This window comes from Scomber japonicus, chromosome 22, assembly GCF_027409825.1.
Source record: "Scomber japonicus isolate fScoJap1 chromosome 22, fScoJap1.pri, whole genome shotgun sequence".
Lineage (NCBI taxonomy): Eukaryota > Metazoa > Chordata > Actinopteri > Scombriformes > Scombridae > Scomber > Scomber japonicus.
The window spans coordinates 24,552,050-24,573,187 of record NC_070599.1 but is presented as its reverse complement, the minus strand read 5'-3'; the positions used below and the strand labels follow the sequence as shown (position 1 = coordinate 24,573,187).

General features: G+C 38.0%; 2 protein-coding genes across 2 annotated transcripts; one reads left to right on the top strand and one right to left on the bottom strand.

The window, feature by feature from the left end:
- Window positions 1–2,781: 2,781 nt before the first annotated feature.
- On the top strand, window positions 2,782–4,498 carry LOC128383594 (low affinity immunoglobulin gamma Fc region receptor II-b-like). Its single transcript, XM_053343192.1, has 3 exons — window positions 2,782–2,839; window positions 3,399–3,662; window positions 4,194–4,498. The coding sequence occupies exons 1-3, from the start codon at window positions 2,809–2,811 to the stop codon at window positions 4,496–4,498; spliced, it is 600 nt and encodes a 199-aa protein (XP_053199167.1). The 5' UTR covers window positions 2,782–2,808.
- An 11,780-nt stretch (window positions 4,499–16,278) lies between these two features.
- Window positions 16,279–20,214, bottom strand: LOC128384144 (Fc receptor-like protein 5). Its single transcript, XM_053343733.1, has 5 exons — window positions 20,184–20,214; window positions 18,834–19,100; window positions 17,764–18,024; window positions 17,073–17,198; window positions 16,279–16,445 (listed from the first exon to the last, which is right to left on the bottom strand). Exons 1-5 carry the CDS (start codon window positions 20,212–20,214, stop codon window positions 16,399–16,401), a joined length of 732 nt encoding a protein of 243 aa, XP_053199708.1. The 3' UTR covers window positions 16,279–16,398.
- Between the last annotated feature and the right edge of the window lie 924 nt (window positions 20,215–21,138).

Below are 21,138 nucleotides of genomic sequence, written 5' to 3'. Positions count from 1 at the left end.
GATTCCTGAAGAATTGACTTTAAGGCCTTTCTAATTACCGACAAAGCTTTAAATGGTATAGCACCTTTTAAGTAAAGGAATCTTGAATCTTGTAACCTTCATATATTGCTGAATTTGTAATGATCTACAAGTTTTATTTCATTGTGTCTAAAGCTCCACAAAGCTGCCCTCATGATTTATGCACCAAAACTATGGAGCACGTTACTCATATCAAACCTCTGTGGACATTTTAAAAAAGAACTTCAAACACACCTTTGCTGCAAAGCTTCTAGATAATATTGTGTTTTAGAGTTGATTTTATTTAGTTTCATTTTTAAAATCTATTCAACTTTTATCTCATATCTTATTTGTATTAATGTTTGTTTTTTAACCTACTCTGTTTATACATGCTGTGCTTTTTTTTGCTTCCAATCCACTTTAAACTGCATTTTATACTGGATAAAGTTCACATTTTCTTTAGTTTGTGGTCACAGGAAACAAACCTTAAAACATCACATCATGTTCTCGGACTCATTCATTCATTCATTCTAGTGTCGCTCAGGAAGGTGTTTACCTTCAACAGCAGTCCAAACGGTGGAAACCAGACAGAGAAAAAATGTCACAAACATGTCACTAAAGTCCATAAAGTCCAGTTAAAACACGTCCTAGAGAAACAGCGTGTGCGCTGCTGTCAGTTGTTACTGAATGACTCACTCTGTTACTACTCTGCCTTTAAAACCTGCGGGCGATGACGTTTCTTGGCACACACCCACACACGTACGTTTCCTCATGATGTCATTACGTAACAAACCAAAACAAAAATCTTCTAGAAGTTTCCCGTATTTCCTGTATGGGGGGGGATCAGAGGTCTATTCCAGAAAACAGGTTTGAACAGATTCTGAGTCCAACACCAAACTCTAAGTTTATTAACCTGATGGGAAACTCTGAGTTTTCAGTTTTAGAACAGCTGATCACAGCCAGATCGATCTCTAGGCGTGATGAGTGGAGAAACAAACAGCCATCGTCTATGGAGCTCCGAAACAAAGATTCACCATGGCAACAGGTAAATAAAAGGCAGTATAGGAGTCTTTGTAGGAGCCATATATTTGATTTCACTGAGTGGTAATGCTCCTCCCAAGCGCTAGGGGGAGCACGGTAAAAGGCCCGCTGGGCACAGATAAAAAGGTCTAATCAAGCCAGGTGTGTGTGCTGATAGTGAGAGAAAGTGTTTGACTATGCTCAGGAGCAAAGGGCTGTTTTCTGTTTGTTTATTGTAAATGTATGTAAAGGTAATAAAATTGAAACCTGCGTACACGTTAGACGAATCCGATCCATTAGCCTCCAGTAGTGCTAAAAGTACAGGGCATAGTCACCACAGAAATATTAATGCATGTGTATGCGCAGGGTGCACATTTATCTTTAAAAAAAAAAAGAGTCAGAGCTAGGAAAAATGTCAGTTTTATTCAGCGTTGTTCTTTACTTCATTAGATGTTTCCTTAATGATGATGAAGTTGAATCTGACTGTGTGTCAGGCTGCAGCTACTTCATATGTTAAATATATTTGTTCATCTTTAATCTGACGGGGGACAAAACACAGGAAGTGAAGGGGTGAAATATGTAGTTAAATATTTTTCAAAAGTAAAGACATAAATTACCGTATACTCTCAGTTTGAATCAGTAATAATGTGTTTGGTGATTTGCTTAATATAATAATACTTAATATATATCAAGGTTCAAATCTATCTAGACTCATAATAATGCTGCTCGATCCTGCTCACTCAGATATTTCCAGTTTGATGATCCATCAGATGATCAACCACAGACTGATTTTTCACTGACGTGTTTAAAAGCTTTGTAGCCTACCGTTTCCTTAAATGTAGTTGAGAGTCAGTGTTATAACAGAACTGAACTGAGGCTGAATTTGCGGTGTGTAATATTTAAATGTGAAAGAAAAATAATGAAATGAAATGAAATAGAATCAGTAATTATAGTAAAGATACTGCTTGAGAAACAAATTAATATTGAACCAGAGTCTGAGACAGTAAAACCTTCACTAGTGAACCAGTTTCAATAAGCGCTCCATACAGACTGAATGAATGAGGAAATGAAACTGAGGAGACTGAGATAATGATGAGTAGAACTAGAATAAAAGTTAGTTCTCTCTCTGAACAGGAACCCCCAGTGTTTCACTCATCACAGTATAATCCGGTTCAGACTTTACAGTAAAGTACAGTCAGTAAAGTTTTCTGGGAAACACTGCAAAGAAACGCTGTTTAATTAATTTATTTATTTATTTTTGTTTTTTCCCGACCAAACAAAACAACTACAAGTTACTTTATATTTGAACTAAGCTTTACACGTGTTTATTTAATCATTTATTTATGTATTATTATTTTTATTTTTTATCATCATCATCATTGTTCTCTCTCTGTCACATGGCATGGACGGTCGCACACACTGGCGCTTCCTCTCGTGCGTGTGTTACATGCGTGAGGCGAAAGCCACTATCAATATGCGGAAGAGTTGAGGGGTCTGTTTACACTATGGCTCATTGCTCTTTATATCTTACATTTCTAATCATTATAGTCACAGTAAAAGGAGTCACAGTCACAAACCTTTGACATTTGAGTACAATAATTTGTGTAAAAAAAAGCTGAGACATCTTGCACAAACAAAGTGTTTGCACATTTGGACCTGGAGACGATCAGTAGCTACAGCAGGAAGCTGTGGCCTCTGTGACATTCAGTTAGATTGTAGTTGAGAGACCCCCACCCCCCTCCCAAAGCCCCACAGGCTCACAGTCAGTCAGTCTATCTGCAACCAAGCAGCATGGAGATCACAACACTGTGTACAGTCATTGGTGAGTGTTTTTCAATTCAAAATTTACAAGATGAAATCGTATCGACGTAATCGACGATACGATTTGTTTTCCATCATTTCAGACAACAAGAGCATTATTTTAGATTAGACTAGACAATTACACACTAAAATGATGTAGTTTTGGGTGTTCTATTGATTATATTTGTTAATTGTTATTGATAACATCATCCTGTCTGGGGACTGAAAATTAGAAATGTTTGGCTAAATCTGACATTTACTGCAACAAAATCGCATAAATATAAGTCATACAACAAAAACTTGGCAGGATATCACAAAAATCATCAATTCTCTCTCATTGTCATTCAAAAGGAACAAGAGTCCATCATCGTCTCAGCAGAGAGAGTGTGGGAGACACAAGTTGAACTTATTTTTTGAAATGTCCAACAGCTACATGTTGCTTGTTTTTAAAAACATAACATCTGTGAAACAAGGAAGCAAACAACTCGAAACCTGCCAGCAAAGCTGTCATAGTTGTTCACTCCTATAAGACTTCAGTTGTTTGAGATCTTAATTTGTGATATTTTCTCTCACTCTCGCAGCCTCCATCAGAGTCCTTCCCAACAGATCCCAGTTATTTCACTACGAGTCGCTCTCTCTGAGCTGTGGGGAGCCAGGAAAGTCTTCTCAGTGGAGAGTTATAAGGAACACATCTACACTCTCAAATGTAGAGTGTCCCATACCCAGGAATAAAATAAATGAATCTAACTGCTTCATTGATGATGTTTACCCACTAGACACTGGAGTGTACTGGTGTGAGTCTGGAGCAGGAAGGTGCAGCGATGCCATCAACATCACTGTGACTGGTGAGCTTAAACAAACTACACTCAAGGTACCTTCGTCAAAGGCTTTTAGGGAACTTCTAATATTAGTATTATAATTATTATAATTATTATAATTATTTCGCATCTAGTTCTGACAGAAGCAGAGCTAGACAGAAAATTAGAATTTGTTGTTTATTTAATTCCCTTCAACAACCTCATTTTATGTTCTCTTTTGTGGTAAAAGCCTACCTTTGCTCTCTAAATATCAAATGTAGATGTAGCAACATTTAAGGTCCAAAGCAACATCTTGGCCTGTTTGTTGAAGTACACACAACTATACCTTGACCACAGTACTTCTTGTGTTTGTACGGCATGTCTAGCTTCTGTTCCACATACTATGGTTATATTTAAAGGCTGGAGTTTTAGTAAATATAAACATAGAGGTTTTTTTACCTCTTAGGCAGAAACCGTAAGTTTCCAAAGTGATGCCACCAGTATGTGTTTGACTTTATCAGCAGAGTACCTAAAGCAACATGATCCCTGAATTGTTGTCTTTCTGTCTTATCCATTCAGACGGTCCTGTGGTCCTGGAGAGTCCTGCCCTTCCTGTGATGGATGGAGACGACGTGACTCTGAACTGCACAGATATGAATTCCTCTTCCAACCTCATTGCTGATTTCTACAAAGATGGCCTCCTCGTGGCGACCAGCTCTACAGGAAACATGACCATCCACAGTGTTTCTGAATCTGATGAAGGATTCTACAGCTGTAACATCTCTGGAGTCGGACAATCACTAGACAGCTGGCTGGCTGTTAAAGGTGAGGTCTTGCTTCTTGATGATGACTCAAAAGGCTTGATGGGGAACTATTGTCAGTAAATTTGTTAGCATGGCTGCTAATGGGATAATAACTTCACAACGCTTATTCAGAAGTTGTATTTGTGCCATGGACTGTACAAAGTGTCGGGTGTTGCCTTCACATTCTTGAAACACACACACCCGCTACCTTGGACCCATGCTAATACTAGCTTACCAAGAACACAAGGGCATTGCACACTTGGGCTGCTTTAGCTAAATTGTGCTAACAAGGCAGGTAGCATAATAAAATAATGTTAAACTGAGTGAAATATTGTGACAATCAACATCCACACAGTAGACAAAAAAGATATTATAAGTAGCTGATTTTGTGGTGAAACCTTCCTGTTTTAAATGCTGTGACTTGGCCTTTAGCCATGTTTTTCTATTCTTTAAAATGTAAATACCCCCTGTTTTTGATTTCATCAGAGTTGTTTTCTTTTTAAGGTGAATACATATTTTCAAAATGCAAAAAAAAGGTGGACAAATTAATACGGTCAACAGTCCCAGGCAGATTTCCAAAATAGACATTTGGAGACTCCAGAATTTGATTGAATGTTTGATTAAAAAATCAAAACTAGCATGTTTAACCTAGCTTAACCTAAAGTCATGTCGTCACAGCTCTTTGTTGTCTTTGCATTGAGGCCAGTTTGTGGTATTGTTGTTTTGAAACAGGGCGCCCTGAGCCGCCTGAGCCGCCTGAGTCCCTCCTCGCATGCATTCTACTTCCTGTGGTGGGCTTCTGCGTCTTGCTACTCTCGCTGATGCTGCTCTGGAGAGACAGAAAGGTCAGCCGGTTTTCATGAAATGAAATTGGAACTAAAATTTGTAACATAAGATCTGATATTTTTTACAGGCATTTAATGAGTATCAGGTTATTGTTTCAAAATGTTTGTTGCATTACTATATATTTATTTTATCTACAGCAGCCTGGACAGGATGGAGATATAATAAGTAGATTCTTAGGGCTGCAACTAACAATTAGACTCATCTGTTGATGATTTTCTCAATTACTGATTAGTTGTTTGATCTAAGATGAAGCCTTGAAATGTCTTATTTTGTCCACAACAGTCTGCAGCCCAAAGACATTCAGTTTACTGTCATAGAGGACTAAAGAAATGACAAGATATTACAATTAGGACTGAATCACTTATCAAATATGTTACTGATTCTGACAGTTTGCAACTGATCCATTAATCGACTAAACATTGCAGCTGTAATTCATACAGCATCTTTCATGGCATCACTGAGATTTTAATGATGCAAAAGAAATCCTTTCAAAGGAATTGTTCCTAAAAATAATGTTTGTTAAAACTGGGAGTGCTGCCACCTACATAGAAATAGTTGTGACGCATTCATATGAAACAGAGCAAGTCCATTCCTTGTGTTATGATGACATCAATGGGTGGTATAACATTTTGTCTCTGTTCTTGAGCTGAAAAATCACAATAAAAAGGACACTGATGTCTGATACCGACTCTATAAAACCCTTCCTGTCTATATCTGTAGATATAGACAGCTATATCTACAGATACTATATCTGTAGATATAGACAGCCCAACAAAAATACACCAAACAAATATCTAGGGAAAGACATGGAGTCTCACTACAGTATGTAGAATAAATCAAGCAGTCAAAATAAATAATCATTCCTAATCAATCTTCACAGACACACTTAGAGTTTTTGTAAGTTTGTCCCATATTGTTTGACTATTCCACTGATGAACAGGTGACTACAATACACCAATAAATGCAGCAATATACCAACAAAGGCAAAGAAGGAGAAACATGGATATAAACAATGCAGGATTTAAAATACTGTAAACACATTTTCATGGCTAGTAATTTGCAAAAAACGGAAATGCATTTTACACTTTTGTTTGACCTCAAGGATACACACAATGTGTTTTTGTGATGTAAACATAACAAAAAAGTTCCACTGCCTTCCTGATCAGTTTGTTCAGTTTGTGACATTGTTTTCACACCTACCTGTTTGCTTTGGTCCAAATCAGAGGAGGAGTTCCTAAACCTGTGTTTTCCCCTTTGTTCAGTTTCTCCCTGTCTGCACAGATGTTAACGGTTCCTGACACGTGCCACAGCAGAAGATCTCCAGTATCACACTGCACAAATTAAGGACCCAGGTTTCCTCAAGATATACAAGAAGTACAAGTACTGCTGCTTTGTCCCATACTGTAAACATACTCAAGCTCTGTGTTTGTTGAGGTGAACTCCATATTCATATCCCTCCACTACCTGACCTCCTCTCCACGAATCAAATTGGTGTTTATCCAATTCTTTGTCCTCCACAAACATCCACAACCATTTTGGTGGTATTTACCACATTCAGGAGCTGGTAAGAGTGTAAAGTTCTCTTCTCCTTTCACATCAAAAAGCAAAGTACCCTTGAGAGCATGGCACCTAGGCTGGTTTCCTTCAGACTTCAGACAATGTCGAACTACAGAGTCTGGAACAACAACAGAACAATAGAATCATTATTAAATGTCTCCTAGAACAGTCTGGTATGATTTACACTGCAAGAAGCAACAATATGCTTTGTTTATTACTGACTTACATTTGTATTTTGACGGCTTTCTTTAAATAAATATGCACAGACTGCAGCAAATGTTAGCAAGATGGAGCCAACCACTACACCCGAGATCACAGTACTCCGACTGGGATATCCACCTAATAGGAGAAAAAAAAACAATCAAAGAGATTTCTTTCATAAAATCTTGCAATGTCAGACTGTATGATGTCAATATGAGGCATGTCCGATTAATTCCTGCATAGTGTTAAAATGTAGAAAATGTAGGAAATGAAAGTAGACACATTAATGAACTTCTTTTTGGGTTTGTTTGCTGTGAACTTATTAAGGGAGAAAAATTGTGTTGCCTCCCAAAACTTTATTTAAAAAGCTGAACTTACAAAATGTTTTTTGGCCAGTGTCAGCATCATGTATTGTGATTGGTTGGCATGAAGATGTGGGTTGTAGCTGCAGTCACATTGTGAGAATTTGGACAGAGATTTCTGACTATTTTTCTTAGTCAGGCTGTCAAATTTTGTCTCAGGTTGTCTGGGTCACCAAAGCTCCAAATCTTTCCTGTAAACATCTGTGAACTTATGAAAACACTGCGCTGTTACCTTACAGAAATTTCACTTAAGTAAAAGGGAAATTAAGTGTGTAAAAATGGGCTCAGATAATTGTATAAAGCAGGTCTGTTAAAGTCTTAATAAACCAATGTGCAACATTAAAAAAAATGAAACAGTCAGGAGCCCAAATGGACATTTAAACATGTTTTTTCTTGCTGTAATCATTCCTCCTGTTCATACTGAAGATCTCTTACTGTCTGTCACATCCTCTGGATCACGAGTTTGGAGAGTTGTGGCAGGCCGTGGTTTTTCTGTTGTCCTGGCTTGGTTAAATAAATACAGAAGATTTGTAATGATTTACAACACATGAAAAGAAAAAATCATCAGCAATCTGCAATCTGGACTATTTTAACAAGTTTACTCACCAGGGGCAGAGCTAGGAGGTGTTTTTTGGTACTGCAGCTCTGGATGTTTTCTTGAAGACACAGAATCTATAGAAAAAAAAAGATTTTAATTCAAGGACCAAAAAAAAAAAACTAATACCATTGCTTGCAGTAGTCATACAATGCAATAACATTAAATTCAGTGAATGTGAAAATTGTCCCTGGCTTTGGGCTTATCCCTGGTTCTGATCAACTCCTAAGTCTGCCCGTTACTCACCAACAACAAGTTGAACAACTGCAGACTTCACTCTGCTGTTTAACTTGGGGACAAAACATCTGTATCTCCCTTCATCTGCGAGCGTCACATTCATGATTTTCAGTGATATGTTTCCGTGTTCCAGTTGGTCCACGAACAGCTGTGTCCTCACGTCTGTGCCGGTAGACATGGACATAGGTGACTCGGCTCAGTCGATCAGAGGGGTCAGGCTTCAGATCGGGCCTCGACCACTCCACCGTCAGCTCCTGCACGTCGAACTCTGGGCTCAGGTGGCATGGCAGGATGACATCATCACCTGGAGAAGCGATGATTGGCTGAGATGAACTAATCACCTCAGACTGACCTGGAAAATGAAAGAACATTTTGAATATCCTGCAAAGCTAGAAAAGTATGGGTGTGGTTTTCTGCATGTTGTGGCTATATCAGAACTAGTGATGCACTGATACTGATATCAGTCTGATACCAACTAAATATATTACAAAACTGGATCAGGTATCCATGACAAGGGGTCGATCTAGTATTAAACACCATTATTTAATAAGTAACTATTTTTTTTATGTCCACAGGAGTTATCAACAAATCAAGACAATAATCATCATATTAATCAATAATGAAAATTATCTTTAGTTGCAGCACTAGTAACATAGCACCTGGCAGATAATCATGTCAGTAGAACTGTTTAGATCAGTCAAAGGATAGAAAATTAATCCTCAATAATTTTGATCATTTAATAATCGGTTTAAGGTATTTTTGATTCACAATATTCACCAGCTCCAGCTTCCCAAATAATTATATTTTGTAGTTTTCTGGTATTATAATACTTTTGGTTTGGGACTATAGTCAGACAAAAAAAGACATTTTGATAATTAATCATGGGCTCTGAGAACTTAGGGTGGGCATGAAGCACACAAATATCTGATAAATACAGAGAGGAATGATAACTGGTTTAACTGTCACCACGTCGTCAGCAGGTGGAGACATTTCAACATTTGATGAATGGGCTTCAGTTAAGCTACACCTTCAAAAACTATGAGACCAGCAGACAGTTTTTTATAGACAGGTTATCTGATCAACTAGGACATGAAAACATTGAGGGGCTTTTTCCTCAGCCTTAATTTGAGCATCTTCTTTATAACTTGGACCTTGATAAGGCAACTTATACAATATTTGATGACACAATATAATAATGTAATATTTATTAATTATTTATTATGTTAAGGTCTGGTGTGACAGCCACCAACTGATAAAACTAAAGAAATGGTTTTCAACTTAATGAAAGTGAGAGCCCATGACGCTGTGATTGTTGGTGACAGGGAAATTGAGCAAGTATGTACTTGTAAGTATTTGGGCATACTTATGGACAATAATTATCTATGTGCTAGGCTGGCTCAGAGACTTCACTTTCTCTTCCAACAATTATCAGATATGGCATGGAAACATGGTACAGCTCTCATACTGCTAATATGGTGTAAACTGTCACAGTGTTGATAGGGAAGAGAGACTGATTTGGTGAATGGTGGTCAGGCAGGCTCACAGGATTCTGAAGGATCCATCACACATGTTATTCCATAAATACAAATAAGTGCCTTCAGGTAGACACTGTAGAGCTAGCAGATGTAGAGGTGTTATAAAGATCTGCTGGACCTGCTGGACTTTAGTCTAGATATTATGTTTTCAGTTTTTGTTTAAGATTTTATCCATTTCCTCACAATGCAAATTATGTTTTACTTCTTTTATCATGGGTTATGTGCAATATCATCCCTTCTTCTGGTTAGATGTATTGAACTTGTCATGTATTTTGTGTTTGCAGGCACTTGTGCTGCACTTTTTGCATTTCGTGAACCATGTCAGCTTTGAATTAGACAGTAACATCACACATATTAGAAGAAAAAATGTAAGTAACAACATATGTAAAATAAAAACAAACTAGTTTATATTTCACTTGACTTATCTGTTAATTTTAAGTAACAGACTAAAGGTTAATCTGTCTACATTTAGACCAGGGGTGTCAAACTCATTTTAGTTCAGGGGTCACATACAGCCCAATTTGATCTTGAGTGCCAGACCAGGAAAACCATTGCATTTGCATTATAATATATAATATAACATATACATAAACCATCTATGGGTTCGCTGATAAGAGATACTAATCAAATGTGTCCAAATCTGATTCATGTTGTAAGTCAACTATCAAGGCCAGAGGCGGATTTACCATTAGGCAAACACAAGCAATTGCCTCGGGCACCAAAAACGTCTCATAAAAACTGATTAATAAAGGTTTCTTCGATTTAAAGCTATTATTATTGTTTTAGTCTTAATTCGCGCGCTTAAAAATACATAGAAATGCTATCTATCATGATCATTTTGACTGCTCCCCTCTCCCTTCTCATGTAATGGACTATTACATGTTATTGCGCATGTGCAGTCTTGATTCAGGAAGACGGTACCAAAACAAACTTGTTGGCGCGGTTTTGAGAAGTTTTGAGTTGAGAAAAATGAAGCGGAGTAATTCCTGTGGAGCAGAGAAGAGGAGAAGGCGAGAGGAAGGTAAACAGTTTTTATCAAAACTACATAAGGTGTCGACCTTTTTCACAGTGACGCCGCATCTAGGTAACGGCGTTACGTATATAAAATACAAAATAAAGTAATGAAATGAACCCGGCAACTATTAACCTCTTAAGCCCTAGAGCCCCCGTCGGCAGGGACAACAACGCCCCCCATTCCGTGACTTGCGGAATAAACCGTAAAAGAATAATCCAAACAAACTTCCCATTGTCAATGTACAACTACAAATTATGTCTTACCTTTGCTTTTTTATGTTTAAAAGTTGTGTCTGGTCGCATAATATTCCTAGTAACAGCTACTCCAATGTCTCTTGATCATTTTGAGTCAATTCAAGCCCGTTTCCATTTATTTACATGACATGGGGATGAATTGCAGGTAGTGTCGTCGTCCTCAATACAAACACACGGTTTCTGTCTCCATCTAGTGGTTGAACTGTGCTATTGTGACAGATTTAGCCAACTGCACTACTTTCTGGAGGGCTTGAGCTTTCTGCTGGAGCCCATTTTTTTTTCTTCATTCATCAATATTTAAGAATTTGAATTTCCCTCATTTCTGAGCTGTGGAAATTAATAAAGGTAAAATAAATTGAAGCATGTTGACTCTTGGATGACATTTTTCTTTAAATAGTATCAGTTGCAGGACAAAATGTACCACATTTGTGTTTTGTGTATTTGCATAACTTTTTCTCTAAGGACAGGAATAAGCTCTAAAGTAAGTGTGAACTAAAATCAGTGTCCCACATAAACACGTTCAACTAGTCGATTTTGAAGTAAGCTAAAAGTAATACAAAAATATTTAGAATGCATTACTTTACTTGAGTAATCCAAGGGAATACATTACAGATTACATTTTAGGACATGTAATCAGTAATCTGTAGGGGAATACATTTTAAAAGAAACCCTCCCAACACTGGACAAGCTAGACGCTCTTTCCAGTAGCAGCATTGCTGTCAGTGTCAGCCGAGGATGAGATGAAGTAGAGAGTGACAGAAGTGGCCCTTTTCATCACGAAGATGGAAGTATAAAAGCGGTCAGCTATATAAAATTCTGATTAATGTTCTTATTAATTACAGTAAAAGCGTTGAGATGATTCACTTGTTAGATAATAATCCTCAAGAAAGATTTTATCTAGCTCAGGAAATAGGAGAATTTTCTCAAATTCACATCTTTTAGTTGATTCAAAATCTTTGTTTGGTGATCAATATTATTCACTGGACAAATTTAAGTCTGTCATGTACAGACATGCCCGGAAAAACAAACAAACACAAAAAACAAAAAACAAATATGACCTGATGGTACAAGAGGAGAGGAAAGAAAAAGTGGAAGAACACAAAGGAGAAAAAAATAGAAAAGGGACAGGAAGACAGAGAAAGGGAGATGAAGAAAGCATCACAAGGAAAAAAGGGAGAGAAAGAAAAAGAGAAAAGGGAGAAGGAAAGAAAGACAAAAGGTAAATTTGATAAAATGATACTGTTAAAATGTTTGTTCTCATAATTAACTTTGTTATCTTTTGTGGTGTCTTCTTTTTTTTAGTAACACAAGATACAACAATATCCAGGCTGAACCTACTTGCTGCTGCCCACATTGAAGACCTTGTGTTCAGGTGAGAGTAAAACTTTTGTCAGTTCAGTACGAGAATGAGGAGGGCCCCACTGACTGGGTTTGCCTTGGGCCCCCAAATGACTAAACACGCCTTGACTATGAATGGCAAGTGAAAATACTTTTTTTTTTTTTTTTTTTTGTTTGTAGCAGAGCAAGAAAAACGTCAGAAAGTGGCATCCTAATAAAAAAAATACCTGCAGTGTGTGTAGATTTTTATTGCTTTTAAGTGAAAAAGAGAGAACAGTTGTGTTTTTTACTGGAAAAACTGGAATCACTTTTCTGTAATTTTCACTTCAAGTCATATCAACATTAAAACCCTAATGCAGATATACAGTGATTCTACATTAGATGTGACGACTACTTTAAGTTCACGTTACAATTCGTAAAACGTATACTAAAACACAACTAGTAGTAGCGAAATGTAGTTTTTTTTTTTTTAAGTATATTTTTTCGGGCTTTTTTGCCTTTAATGTACAGGAAGATAGACAGGAAACAGGCAGAGAGAGGGGGAATGACACACAGGATAAGACCGCTCGACTCGGGATTCGAACCGGGGTCACCTGCAACGAGGACTATAGCCTCAACATATGGGGCGGGTGCGCTACCCACTGAGCTATGCTCAACCCACGAAATGTAGTTTACCCTCAACAGGAGTCCAGGCGGTGAAAGCCAGACAGAGAGTAAAAGTCCACAAATCCAGTTTAAACATGTCTGCGACAGAGATAGAGAGGCAGAGGTTTTGTGTCTTAACTCTTGCTGAATAATGACTCAGTCCAATTTCATTCTGTGTTTTTAAACGGGCAGAAAAAAACACTTCTGGACGTTTCCTGTCTGTTACTGTTCGTAGGGAACACACACACACACACACACACACACACACACACACACACACATTCTCATTAGTCTGTGTGTGTGTGTGTGTAACGTCCTTCCACGTGGATTTGTCTGCTTGGAAGCAGAAGAACCATGCTCAGGCCTTTACGCTCTGTCACGCTTCCTCAGTGACATCAAGCAGACATCACCAAGGTTACAGAAACTAAATAAACAAACACACGGTTGTATCTCCGCCCCTTCATATTCCAGACAGTTGAGTCACTGAGTGTCTATCAAGAAGAACAAAAGAGGTCATGACACAAACTGAAACCGAAAGAGAGCAACACTGCAGCTGTTTCCTGCTTCATTGTCTTTTAGCTCCTGATCTGTTTTTTATTTTATTGCTTTTTCCTGGACCTCTGGAGAGTGAAAGTGAACAAAAGTGAATGTTTTAATTTACAACTGACAGAATTGCTTGACAGTGGTGAAGAGTAAGTCATTACAGTACTATGTTTTTCTAGTTTTATTGCACTGCATCTGTGTTTGTTATTACACTACTGAACAGTGATGGAGTGCAACAAAGTACTTTTACTGCACTTCAGTACAAGATTGGAGTACTAAAGGGCAATATTAAAAATATGCATCACACTAACAGCACAGGGCTTACACATTAAAATCACAGCAAAGTACAAAAGTAAAAAAGAAAAGTGAAGCCACAGTTCAGACAGGTCAGCCAAAACAGAAATGGATCATGGCTACTATAGTGGAGCCGACTGAGATTTAAAAAAAACAAGGATGAGGGAGGAATGTCAAGGGGGCCATATGACGGTTTCAGAGATGAGTCCAAGGCGTGTTTAACCTGGCTGACCCACCTCGTGTTTCCTCACAAACATTCCTACTTCCTGTGATGGGCTTCCTGCATCTTACTCGTCTTGCTGACGCTGCTCTGTTGAAGCCACGAAGGTCAGCCAGTTTTTATGTAAATGAAATGACATTTTATGCTTTTTGTATAATAATTATTTATGTATGACAATGAATATCATAATGTTGCATTATGCATTATATGCATTATATATTTGTTTTACTCACAGCAGCATGGACGGACATTGAGACGTGGAGCTGCAACTACGGCAACCAAACAATGAATGACTAAAAAATAAGTACTTATTGATTTAATAGTTGGCGCTTAATCCATTCGTCTAAGTAGGTATTTACATTTAGACCTTACAGTGTGACACAGACAAGCTTAAGGGTCAAATTAGCAGAGGGTAGGAAGGGACCCCCAGACTTAATTAATTAGGGGATAAGGGTATTGTAAGGTTATTTCAGAGGGGAGGCCCACAGTCTCAAACTCAAAAAAGCCCTGACTTAGATACTCCAGTGCTTGACTCTATGACTATTATGATAACATTAGCCTGTTTGATATTTCAGTCGTCCAGTTTGAAATATATAACAAAAACTAGCAGATGGATTGTCTTTAAATATGGTTCAGACATTCACGTTTTCTTCTTAATTATAGAAACTGTCCTGACTCATCCTGTAACACCATGTCAAACAATTTCTTTGTCTTACATAACACCATCAAATCTCATGTCTGGATTAGTCATTTAATCTACTACGCTGTTTACTATTCATGGCTGGTTAAACAGGTCTTTCCTCATTATTCTTTAATAACTTTTACTACCTGTTGAACGTCACAGGAAAATTCCTTCCTATCGTTTATCTTTCCACACTGAGGTCACACCGTCAACTGTGTAAAAGCTCAGTCAGCACTAATACTTTAGATTTACTGATTAAAAACACATACACATCTAAAAAATGGAGCTATTTTTAGACATCCAAGTTACATATAAACATTATTTTATCTTATATTCTCTTTTCTTGTCTGCCTTTTTATTGTATTTCATTATTTTCATATATAGATTTATAAACATTGTATGAGTGCCATACTATGAATGCTTTATGTAAACAAATGTAAATCTATATAAAATGCACTTTTGCGACAAACATGGGTAAAAAAAATAATATTGATGATTTCAGCTTGAATTTAGGACTGGCTTCACATGAAACATAATCATTTAAATTATTCTTTTTAAACTGTTGTATGTAAATCATCTGCTGATCGAATCTCTTAAAGTAGGCCTGTTCCAAAATGTATGGTATTTGAACCACGCAAAAGCTTTTTTTTTATCTTTCTAATTTTCCTTGACATAGTGGTTGAAAACATTTTTATTTTCGAAACTGGTGTAGCCTGAATAGAAATGCAAGGGACTTTTTGAACAAATACTTAAAAAGAGGGTGAGGTGCAGGCAGATGATGATGTTAAGAGAGCCAACTGTCAATCAACATCCACAACGTCAAAGCTACTATAAGTCTTCAAATCTTATTAACTGAGTAATAATTTCCAAAATGACCACCGGTACACTTATAAGAGGGCCTGAATTTAGAGATGGAGACCAGAATGACTCATTAAGGAAAATGATTAACTTCGTATTTCTAGAGAAAAGGTGAAGCCTCTTGAATGGGAGTCAGATGAGGGATCCAGTTGCCGCCAGTGACACTTTAACGTACTTCAGCCTCAAGTGGTGGTTGTTACCATTTGGTTTATGAACAAATACCAGCCAAACTAATGGCATTGCTGTCATCACCTGTTCTTTGTGTGTGTTCCTAATTAGCAAATATTAGCATGCTAAATAATAATAATAATATAATAATCTTTATTTATATAGTACTTTCCAAAGCAAATGCTACAAAGTGCTTTCAAGGTAATAAAACAGAAGAGATTACAAAAGAGAGACAGAAAGAGTAACTTCTAAAAATAGAACAGCGTGAAGATAGCTCAACAACAGCTTAAAATAAAAGAATATTACAGAGATTAAATGAGTTAAAATAAAACCAATTAAAAACAATACTGTAAAATCCTTTAAAACCTGATAAAAGGAAAACACTGATAACTGATAAAAACAAATGTGTGCACAACCTCTGCATTAATATATTACAAGAATGCCATCCTAAAAAAGTAGGTTTTTAACTGTTTTTTAAATGTTGACCCTGACGTAGACAGGAACAATTAGGAGGACTTGATTGGAAGATTTAAGATCAAGTACAGGCTCATTGAATTTTGAAAGGTCTGTTTTATATTCTGGGGACAGTCCAAGTTGGGTTTTAGAAGAAAACAGCAAAGCAGTAAAGAAGTCATTGCTGCAGATGATGAGAAGCTCTCTTCTTTGCTTTGGCTCGACCTGCAAAAGAACCAGAAGTGAGAAAGTCTTTCTTTAGTGGAATCAATTCAATTACATTTTTAAAAACTAGAGTTTATTTCCACAGAAACAGCTTTTGAATCATTCGGTCAAAGCTTTACTACACCTGTCATCATTTTGACGAGCTGTCACTGACCCTGAGGTTCAGGTAGGGGGCATCAGTGCACAATGAACGCTTAGCTTTGCTCTTTGTTCTTTCATTTCCTGATTTATACCAATGTTGCTATGACAACCGGCTCTGCTAACCTCACACTTTCAACCACAGTCATAGCCTTTGCTTCCACACAAAGTGGGTCAACAGATTCTCAATGTCACGATTACCAACCTATGTTGCTCTGGAGCATGTTAACTTCAAAAAATAAGACCATAGTCTGTTAGCAGTCGGACAACTTCACTACAAAGCTTTTAATATTAAGTTATATCATTACTGAAGGGATTCCTGACAGTGTCACTGCTTGTACGCTTCAATCATTTTCAATACTCCTAGTCCTCTGGAGGGTGGGGGGGGGGGGGGGGTCATTGGGCAAGAGGGTACACCCTAGACAGGTCGCCAGTCAATCACAGCTAATATAGAGCCAACTTAGAGTAGACATTTTCAGGCGTTCTTACCTCGAGCCCACTTCCGGTAAATGATTATAGACATAATAAGGATGGCATTGTAGAGGACGATCAGCAGGATGGTGCACACCAGCCTGGGCATAGTCATGACATGAGTACGAGGAGTAGGAGGGATGTCTGTGAGGACGAAAATAAATATCTCAGTTCAAAGATTGCAAGTCCATTGCATGTCACAGTGAATGAAATCCGATCAAATCTTTACAATCTGTGTTGGACTTTGAGATGTGTCAAACCAGGGAAAACCTAAAACTGTGATCTTTCATCAGACTATAATTATAACACTGAAATCTCAAACAGCATTTCTATGTCAGATTAATAACTAGAAAGACAAACTAGACAAAAAAATGATGACAGAGAAATAGTTCTGGGGCTTTTGTCTTGGGAAACTCTGCAATGTGAGGGTCGAGAGCTCAATAAGAATACCAGAGGTGTTAGCTTTGCAAGCAGGTCCTAGTCAGAAGTTACATAAGTGCATAACCTGAAAAATGTGTAAAACAGTACAACAAGGCAAATACAAGGTAAAAGTTGTTCATCAATCTGCTTAACCTATTTTTGGGCACAAAAATGTGGTGTCTGATAAGAGGCTTATCAAATGCAGCTTTCCACAGACAAATGTTTATCATACTAAACAATGGAGCTGACATCCTGTCACACACTCGCTGTATTTAGGTAACATCATCACCTCTCACAGCCAGCAAACTCTGTGGAGACTGTCCTTCTGTGGGATGTTCACACTTGTAAAGGCCTTCATCAGACTTGGACACCGATTCAAGGGTCATCTGTCCTATTGTTTGAGTCCCGATGAAATTACCATCTTTGTAGAACTTTGCAGAGAAGTTTGAAGATGAGCTCTTTGCATATTTTTCCCTGTAGGAACAGCGGAGGGTCACTTTATCTCCTTTTGTTACAGGAAGTGCAGGACTCTCCAGGATCACAACACCAACTGAAATACAAAAGATACAGACCATAGCACCACTGGTCATACAGTTGCGTTTTTTAATCTTGACATTTATAGCTCTGAGTCTGTGCAGCTGCAGATATTAAAGTGTTTTCTGTAAGTGCTAATACCAAAATGACATACATAGTGTAAAGATAGAGTAAACATGTTGGGGGGGGGGGGGGGGGTTTATTTTAGTGGCATTCTGCCACTTACTGTAGATCATGAACACAATGGCTCCAGACATAATTAAAGATCCCCTCAAATCCCCCTTGTGTATGTTGATGTCAGAAACCAGTTGTGATGTCTCAAATCCTCCTTGCTCCAGATTCTATGTGAGCTCAGAGAAATCATTCCATTTATCCATCAGCAAATTAATGCTGACCTTGGCTGGGAAAAGTAGAATGAATGTAGTTTTTAGTGTGTGCAGGCTTTAAATGTAGGAACCCATTTTGTGGCCGACACTCTAATCCAGACAATTCAGGAAACATTGATCCTGATCATTTTTGTTCCCATCTCTTTCCTCTTTCAGCAAAACATCTGACCTTACCACAACTACCTTACTGCTACAGTTCCCCTCCTGCAGTAGACTGTTGGAATGAGAATTTGGATGTTTGAACTTTGGTGAGCAGGATGTATGTGTTTTGGCTTTGTAGGGCAGAGATGACAGTGTAGCTTATGTTGCATGCAGAGTTTATGTCAGATTCTTAAAAGTTTTAACTTCAGCCTTCATAGGGTGTAATTCTGTGCAGAGAGAAATCAACTACAGCTAAAACACACAGATGCTCTAAGACAGTTTGGCATTGCAAGCTTACTGTTCACTGTGACGTCGATAACGTTGCTGCACTCCCTTTGTGGAGACTCACACCAGTACTGTCCACTGTCTTCTGTGTAGGCACGCCTAATGGTGCAGACGGACCCATTTTGGCGACCGAAGTCAACGCCACATTGAACAGACAACTCAGAGGAAGTGTTTCTCTTCACTGTCCAGCTGTCAGAGTTCCCCGGCATTGTACAGTTCAGAGAGATGTACTCATATCGAAAGAACTGAGCTCTGTCAGGATGGATGCTCAATGCGGCTGCTGTGGGTTGAAACAGGAAGTGTTGTTATTTTAATACCAGGTTACACTGTTGGTGTGATTGTCTATAAACAGCAAACCTCATTTTCTCAGAAAATGCTATGGTGTGGTCAGACCTGTGCCTGGAACTGTCATTACATTGTCAAACCACCATCTATTTGCAGGCATTAGAGATGAAACTTGCATGACAGTGATGTGGCTCATTCAATTCCATTGTATTGGCCTGGAGGCAGAATTCTTAAAGACAGATCACTCAAAACCTGGAGAAATAAAGCTAAAAATAGTATGCAAACCTACTAGAGAATACTACTGAATGTAAATGTAAATGAGGTGCCCAGCCCTTTAATTAGCTTCATAAGGACACATAATTTATCTGGTCAAATGTTCTGAAATGTTAGCTGTCTGTTGTGTGTGCCATAAGCTGGTCACAAAAAGACAGTTGTAATAGCAACCCTGTGACATAATATAAACATTTAATTGGTCAATGAATTTTGATTTCAGATTGCTCAAAGTATTTTTAAACTTTTACTAAGTTACACATGACCACCAAAACAGTGCAATATCTAAATCACCAGATAGAATATTGATTGTAGACAATTCTGCAATATAATATATTTTTAAAATTCTTTCTCTTTACAATATCCAACCATGGAAAATACAGTTGGGGCATATAAACTGTGGTTAAGGTTAAGAAAAAGCTATGAAAAGTGAATTCATGAAACTGGCATGAATGTACTTAATAATAATAACAAGCGAGCGAGAGAAAGAGCACTAACCAGAGCACATTTTTTCTTCCCTTTTAACAGTTATAACAAATTGCATAGTTTCAGCTTGCAATTGGTTTCAAATCAAGAAACATTCACCTTAAAGTCTACACATTTTCAAACAAACAATGAGTTGTAGAATCATTTTAGCTGAAGATCAGTCTTTCCAGGTAGGGAAGACATTTGACAGATAGGCAGGCACACTTTCTCCCTATGCAAATTGCAACTTCACTAGAAGGGTGTTACTTTAGAAACAAGAACTACTACCAGTGGACAAAAAAGAGCTGTAGATTAATTATTTGAAGAACAAAAAAATTCTCACAGATTAGTAGGCAGAGTGATGAAATCTCCATGCTGTCTCGATGCTGTATGTGTTTCTTTCAATCACTTTCTGACAGCTGTCTACGCACTTCCTGAGTTCACACCGGATATATATGCCTGCAAGCAGAAAAAAAGCATGCACAGATGGTAGTTACGCAAGGAGTACATTGAAATGTGTCACCTGTCGAAGCATGAATGTATAGACAGGTGACAAATTAAAAGTAAAGGTGTGTGCTTGACCACTACAGTGGGGGGGTCTGGTGGCTCTGATATGCTTTGGGGGCCTTATAGCCTATAGTTTATGCTGCTATAGGCTTAGACTGCCGAGGGACTCCCATGATGCACTGAGCTCCTCTCTCCTTCTCCCTCTCTCTCTCTATCCATCCATCTATAACCATTAACATTCATGTACTATTAATGCATTCAATAACCTGAACTTCTTCCCCGGAGTTGTCTGTGCTTTCTAGTCTCACAGGTAATCTGGGCCTGGAGACGTCCGGATGACAGATTCCAGTCCTGGACCTTCATTGTGCTTCTCTCCTCTATCCTTCCTTTCTCTCCTCTCAACCCCAACCGGTCGAGGCAGATGTTCTCCCACTCTGAGTCTGGTTCTGAGGGTTCTTCCTGTTAAAAGGGAGTTTTTTCTTGCCACTGTTGCTCATGTGGGAATGTTGGGTCTCTTTAAAGTTAAAACCTGAAGAACCTGTTCTATGTGTGAAGAGCCTTGAGATAACTTTGTTGTGATTTGGCGCTATACAAATAAAGATTGTTTGATTGATTGATTGACTGATGAAGCTTCTATGTTTCAGCATTTCAGTGTTTTTAGTACCAAAGTCTTTTTGTTACTATACTTCCACCACAACTCAACAGGAAACACTAAGAGGGAATCTGATGCTAAAAAGACTGTAAATGTGTCAGATATCACTTGATATGACTAACTCACACTGCTGAAGCTC